Genomic DNA, 7,657 nt, shown 5'->3' with positions numbered 1-7,657 from the left:
AATGCCAATCCAAAGTAACTGCACACACTAAGGAAAATTAAAACTAGAAGAGTACCTACCCATCTTCACTGAGCACACCGTGAGGATAATCTTTTAGTGGGGATGCCAAGTTGAACTTATAGAGCTTATTCTGTTGCTGAATCTCCAATCCACAGAACCCAGCACCCCAGCAGGACTGAACCAACAAACCCAACAACGTCCACCAAACTAAAACCAACTTGGTCTCAACTCCCATCCTTGTGCAAATTAAAGTTAATCCCTTTTGAACCTCAAAACCATATCAGAAAACTGATCAATATGAAATCGTTCCATAGAAATAATGAGCTTAAAATCCTTGCAGTGCATCCAACTTTCTTAAGGACAACATCATAAAAGATTTCGGGCAGCAGATATAAAAGCCCCGGAGCCTAAAAAATTAATCAACTTTGCAAATGGGTGTCTTGTAAACTGCAAGTGCAATCACCTGGATTCGGTGTGAAGTAAATTTAAATGGAAATGCGCATCTGAGAACTTAAACAAGTTCGAGGACATGAAAAACCATGATTGGGACTTGATAAACGTTAATAGTTCTAAATGAAAAAGTCTGTGAGTTTATATATATATATATATATATATATATATCTATATATATATCTATATATATATATATATATATATATATATATATATATATATATATATATATATATATATATATATATATATATATAGATATATATATGTATAACTGTAACTTATATTACAATTGTCAAACAGAGAACAAATCCCCAGAATTCGTGAGGTCGATGAGAGTCGAATTCGCGACCCTGCGTGTCACGCCCCCAACTCTTTTTTCACGAGTTAGTCCACATGCGGCACCGACTAAATGCCTAAACATTTATTTTCTAAGTCATTTACCAGACTACGCCTAACACATTCATCTTTCATCATCTTTATTATTTAAATTGCGGAATAAACATAAATCTCAACCATATGCAAGAGACACATCAAACATGTATAACATTAATCATTTATAATATTTCTATTTTACAATTCCTCGGGAGTTATAATCAACCGAGTTATAGTTTTACACAATGAAGAATTCGCTGTTGTGCAGCTTGGCCGGTCTACCTGACTCGACCACTGCATCGTGCATACCTACCCCGGCTACCCGAAATGCTACCACCATGCCTTCGTTTTCACCATGTTACAAATCTTCATCTGCTGCCAAGGTCGCACCGCCCATCGGTCACTCATTCAACACTTCCGGGTCGCGGCCGTGTTGGCTCACCCAACTCTTGGCCCTCGCCCATCCGTCGTTCTAACTTCCTACCCCCACGGTCTATCCGCCTTCGTCGTGTCACCCACCCATAGACCTGTGGATTGCCTGCTTTCCTGCAATGCGACTGTCAACCCTGTGGCCCACCTACCCACGCTCGACCCTTCGCACTGCTATTCTTTCGCTCGGCCGACACTTCGGGCACATCCACCCTCCGCTTAGACTGTCCATCTGAAACTTTGGATTTGCCTTTGCATTGTGGCTTGATGCCTTATCCAACTTCACGGCCCGGTTACTTATACGGTTTTCCAATAATACACGGGGCTTGCTACCACCAAGCTAACCCACACATTTTGACACTTAGCCATTTTTTTACCGTTGGCCCAAGTGTGGGGGCGCCCATGTTAAGTCGCTCCCCTATAAACTCACCAACACGCGCTCCACCCATAATTAGTCATTTTTTGACTCATCGTGTGGGCGCGCCCCTTGGCTCGTTCGGTTGACCCGGCTCGTTGTTCGGGCGCGATCGTCACCAACTCGTCGATTTTATGCAACTGTCTCGTCTCGCCCATCGCGCGCCTCGATGAGTCATCCTCAACTTGTCGGTTAAATGCGCTCATTGTGTGCACTCAACTCACCAACGTACGATGATGACCGGGGGGCCTTACATCCTCCCCCACCGGAAGTCATTGTCGTCCTCGACAATCCAACTATCCTCCTTAGTTTCCTGGCATACTTTGCAATCTTCTTCTTCCACCTCCACAGTGAGTCCTTCGTCTCCCAGCTGCTCTCCTCCAGTGCATCCTTCCATTTAATGAGGAATTCATGTTGCATGTCGTTCAAAGATCCAAGATCTTCTCCAAAACAAGGTTCGGTCTGTCAACAATCATGGCTGGCCCTCTCGGTGGCTCTGTCTTGTCTGGATGGTCTACATCAAGTTGACACTTCTTCAACTGACTAATATGGAAAACAAGATGTTTCAAATGCATGTGGTTCAGAAGCTCCAACTCATATGCAACTTCTCCCACTTGCTTCTTCACTCAAAATGGCCCCTCATACTTCCTTGTCAAAGATCTCACAGTCCCTTTCGGTGGCTGAAACTGATCCCTGGTAATCCTGAGAAAAACCATATCTCCCACACTGAAGTGTGCATCCCATCTATCCTTATCTGCCCATTTCTTCATCCTCCTTGCAGCCTCGTGCAAGCGCAACCGTGCTAACTCCAAGGTCTCCTCCCATGTTGTCATAAACCTCTTTGCATGTGGACTCCTCAAGAAACCTCTCGATAATACGGTGTGAGGAGCAACTAGCAATTGTCCATTCACCAACTCAAATGGACTATACCCTATTGCGGAACTCTTCTGCATGTTGTAGCTAAACTGAGCTACATCCAAGAGCTCAGGCCAATTCTTTTGATCAACCGTCACATAATGTCTCAAGTAGTCCTCCAGCAATGCGTTAATTCGCTTAGTATGCCCATCTATCTGCGGATGGTAACTCAAACTCATCAACAAATCTGTCCTACTAACTTGAACAAAGTGGTCCAAAATCTACCTGTAAAACGCGGATCTTGGTCTGATACAATGCCCAATGGAATTCCCCAATAATTCACAATGTTCTTGAATAACAACTTTGCAGTATTCTCATCTCCACAAGGTATCTTCATTGGAATGAAGATGGCATACTTGGAAAAATGATCAACCACGACCATAATCCCATTATACCCCTGCACCTGTGGTAACTGAGTAATGAATTCCATCGAGACACTCATCCATGGTCTCTCCGGAATCGGTAAAGGATGCAACAATCCTCCCTGCCCCCGGGTATTCGATTTGTCCCGCTGACAAATAATACTTGTGTGCACATACTAATACTTGTGTGCACATACTCCTTTACATCCTCCCTCATCTTCTCCCAAAATAAACCTCTCTCCAACAATGCCAAAGAATGACGCTGCCCTGGGTGGCTAGCCCACGAAGAGTCGTGGCACTCCTTCAAAAGGTGTCTCCTAAGTCCAGATGTCTTTGGAATGTAAATTCAGTTCCCAAAGAATAAGAGTCCATCTCATAGAAAGAATTTTCTTGTCTTCCCCTCCTTTATCTGCTTCACAATATTTTGCACCTAAGTAGCAGTCTCAATGCTTGTTCTAAGCTTATTTTGCATCTCCTTGGTCATTTGTACCCGACTCCTACTTCGTGCTGCTCGGTCTTCTTCCTCCTCAAGTGAAACTAACTGTCCCTTCCTACTAAGGGAATCTGCAATTGCATTGAGTCTATCAGTCTGTACTCAATAGTCATGTCGAACTCTGCTAAGAAGTCTTGCCAACGAGCTTGCTTCACTGACAGCTTTGGTTGTGATGCAAAATAACATGTTGCAACGTTGTTAGTCTTGACAGCAAAAGGTTTCCTAATCAAGTAATGCCTCCATACCTGTAAACAGTGGATGATCGCAGTCATCTCCTTCTCATGAACTGGATACCTTCGTTCCCTGTCCTACAACTTTCGACTCTCATACGCCATCAGATGCCCATCCTGAATAAGAACTCATCCTATCACAAAATCTAAAGCATCTGTGTGTACTTCAAACGGTCTCTCGAAATCAGGTAACTTTAGTATCAGTGTTGAAACCATCCTCTTCTTCAAGTCTTCAAATGCCATACAACATTTCTCTGTCCAATTCCATCACTTATCCTTCTTCAAAAGGTTTGTCAGTGACGAGGTCACTTTAGAGTACCTCTCTACAAAATTCCGTTGGTAATTGGTCATCCCAAAAACACTCTCATATCATGGACATTCTTCGGTTTGGCCTAATCCTCTATCGCCTTCTCTCTACTCTACTCCATCCTTATGTGTCCTTGGCCCACAATGTGCCCAAGGAACGAAATCTCGGTCTAGGCAAACATACACTTCGACTTCTTCAAGTACAACTGATTCTTCTTCAATGCCTCAAACACCAAAGCCAAGTGTTTCTTATGATCCTCCATGTTATCATTGTATATCACAATATCGTCCAAGTATACTACTACGAATGAATCCAAATATGGATGTAGTACATCATTCATCAAAGTGAAAAATGTGGTAGGAGCATTGCACAACCTGAATGGCATAACAAGGAATTCAAAACTTCCATACCTTGTCACAATCACGGTCTTCCTCTCGTCTCCTTTCACTATTCGCACCTAATAGTACCCATGCCTCAAGTCTAGCTTGGAAAACGCTCGAGCTTTCGCAAGCTTATCGAAGTAATCTACAACTAATGGCAAAGGATACCGGTTCTCTATCGTTTACTTGTTACGATAATCACAGCACGTCCGTAGCTCGTTTGTGTCTTTCTTTCGCTGGAACAATACTAGAACTCCATATGGGGACCTCGAAGGTCTTATGAAACCTGCATCAGTCAACTTCTTCAACTGTCGTTTTAATTCCTCCAATTCTGGTCCTGGCAATTGATAAGGAGATTTTTCCAGAGGTTGCTTCCTTGGCTCTAGCTCAATGCTATGGTCCACCGCATGCCTTGGTGGAAGTGTCTTTGGTAGCTCATCAGGCATCAAATTTGCATACTTGGCCAGCACATCAGAGATTTTAGCTGGAACAGGCGTCCCCACTCCATCATCACTATCAACCTCCTTGATGACTCTCGCATATGTCTCTACATCTGACTCTCGCATAGCCTTCTCCAAACTTAGTGCAGAAACATGATGCACTTTAACTTCCTTCCTTTACTTATGAGTGGGCAAAGTCCAAGTTTGTGAGCCTCCAATAAACATAATATCATCGCAAGACAGGACAATAATTGCCTTATTTCCCTTCAAGAAGTCTTGCCCTGATATCATGTCAAAGTCATTCATCTCCATCACTGTGAAGTCCAACCGACCCTGCCAGTCTTCAATTTGAATTGGTACTTCGCTTGCCAATCCTGCCACTTTAGCCCTTGAGTTCACTGCCTTGACCTCCACATCTAAAGGGATAATCTGCAGCCCAACTTCTTTTGCTAAACGTGTAGTCATGAAGTTATGTGTGGCACCCGTGTCCACCAACGCTTGGATAGTCTTGCCATGAACTTCCAAGTCTAGAAACCCCAAACTATGAATCCAAGATTTCCTTTCCAAAACTTCAGACTGCATACATACCTGGTCTCTGTAATTTCCTCTGATACCATCTATCACGCCCCCAACTCTTTTTTCACGAGTTAGTCCACGTGCGACACTGACTAAATGCTTAAGCATTTCATTTTCTAAGTCATTTAGCAGATTACGCCTAGCACATTCATCTTTCATCATCTTTATTATTTAAATTCTAGAATAAAGATAAATCTCAACCACATGCAAGAGACACATCAAACATGTATAACAATAATCATTTCTAATATTTCTGTTTTACAATTCCTCGGGAGTTATACTCAACCGAGTTATAATTTTACACAATGAACAATTAGTTGTCGTGCAACTCGGCTGGTCTACCCGACTGGGCCGCTGCACTATGCAGACCTGCCCCGACTACCCGAAATGCTACCACCCCACCTTCGTTTTCACCATGTTACAACTCTTCATCCACTTCCCGGGTTGCACTGGCCACCAGTCACCCATTCAACACTTTCGGGTCGCAACCGTGTTGGCTCGCCCAACTCTTGGCCCGCGTCCATCCGTTGTTCTGATCACCTGTGCCCACAGTCTATCCACCTCCGTCATGTCACCCGCCCTCAAACATGAGGATTGCCCACCTTGCTGCGGTGCGATTGTCCACCTTGCGGCCCGCCTGCCCACTCTTGGCCCTTCGCACTACCGTTCTTTCGCTCGCCCGTCACTGCGGGCACATTCACCCTCCGCTCGGACTGTCCACCCGAAACTTTAGACTTGCCTTTGTGTTGTGGCTTGATTCCTTATCCAACTTCATCGCTCGGTTACTTATACGGTTTGCCAATAATACATGGGCTTGCTACCACCAAGCCGACCCACACATTTTGACACTTAGCCATTTTTCTACTGTCGGCCCAAGTGTGGGGGTGCCCATGTTAAGTCGCTCCCCTATAAACTCACCAACATGTGCTCCACCCATACTTTGTCATTTTCTGAGTCATCGTGTGGGCGCGCCCCTTGGCTCGTTCAATCGACCCAACTCATCGGTTGGTCACGCTCGTCGCCAACTCATCGGTTTTATGCAACCGTCTCGTCTCACCCATCGGGCGCCTCGATGACTTGTCAGTTAAACACGCCCATTGTGCGCGCTCGACTCGCCAATGTGCGATGATGACCCAGTGGCCTTACACCGCGTTTCCTGAATAATACCACGACATTGACTTTACGATTCATATGCCATGCCTTACGCTACTCTGGGTCACGAGAATATTGACACCATACCAAAATCGCCAAAAAAAATAAATAAATAAATAAATAAAAAATGAAAATGGGATGGTTTGCATGCAAAATTCATCATGTGATTACGCCATCACGAAAGCAGGCTAAAAATTCGTCAGCGTCTCCACTGATCCTCTTATGGCTTGAGAGACTTCTCACAAGCTCAGCCATGCTTGTGAGCATGCCAGAAGTTATCCAACGCCCAGGTCTGGTCTTTCGAGTTCGAGATTTTTGCACATCGCACCTCACCTCTCTACCCTCGACATCACACTTACTTACTGTTATTATGGTGCACCTGCTTTGACCATGCCATACACCTTTATGTATGTAGTGCCATTCAACGAGGGAAGGAAATGAAGTTAAGAGATTTTATGACCTGTAGTCATTATCCACGCTATGATTATTCTCAAAATATCTTTAAATTTGTAAATAAAGCTAGCGGATAATCGTTATCAAAATGAGATGCATATGTGGGACAATGATAAGGATAGGATTTTAATGTTTTTGCGACAACTTACAGTTCGACTGCTAAGGCAAACAGAGAGGCAACTTAACCGATTGGAAGAAGGAAACAACTGTCTTACCGACGATGTTGGATTTAGAGACGTCTAATTACAAATATTAAGTTGGACATACGTGCATTGTGATTATAATGTCAAATACTGTCAGCAAGATTACATTTATATGCCAAATAATGTGATTAATTAAGTCATGGCATTAAACGTATTTAAAATAAGGATTTGGATACAAATACATGTAGAATAATGTTAATCAATTATAATTGTTAATGGACCGATTATAGTTGATTAAAATAAATAGCAATAATAAATTTGAGCTGAATAAGGAAATCAAAATATGATTGATTGATTGATTGATTGATTGACTGATTTCAAAATCTGAAATTTCAGATTTCTTGACAGACTTGTTTCAGCTAAATTTTAGCTGCCCTAGGATTGGGGTTTTGCACTGCTATAAAAGGGCTGAGTCTCCAAGGCTTGCAATCAACTCAGAAAAATTGTCTGCTCCATTGAGGACTAGGTACTCTG

At 43.2% G+C, this 7,657-nt stretch overlaps 1 protein-coding gene across 1 annotated transcript; it reads right to left on the bottom strand.

The window, feature by feature from the left end:
- Positions 1 to 4,976: 4,976 nt before the first annotated feature.
- Positions 4,977 to 5,537, bottom strand: LOC149185937 (UBA domain-containing protein Mud1-like). The gene has a single exon (XM_089409181.1). The coding sequence runs from the start codon at positions 5,535 to 5,537 to the stop codon at positions 4,977 to 4,979; it is 561 nt and encodes a 186-aa protein (XP_089265307.1).
- Positions 5,538 to 7,657: the final 2,120 nt, after the last annotated feature.

Source organism: Pinus tabuliformis, chromosome 3_1 (genome assembly GCF_031772625.1).
Source record: "Pinus tabuliformis cultivar Carrire ecotype Pingquan chromosome 3_1, CPIR1, whole genome shotgun sequence".
NCBI lineage: Eukaryota > Viridiplantae > Streptophyta > Pinopsida > Pinales > Pinaceae > Pinus > Pinus tabuliformis.
The sequence above is the reverse complement of the archived record's forward strand: the minus strand, read 5'-3'. Positions and strand labels throughout refer to the sequence as shown.

Excerpts from the sequence above, each read along its gene's own strand:
- LOC149185937 (XM_089409181.1), bottom strand. The coding sequence starts at position 5,537 with ATGATGAAAGATGAATGTGCTAGGCGTAATCTGCTAAATGACTTAGAA.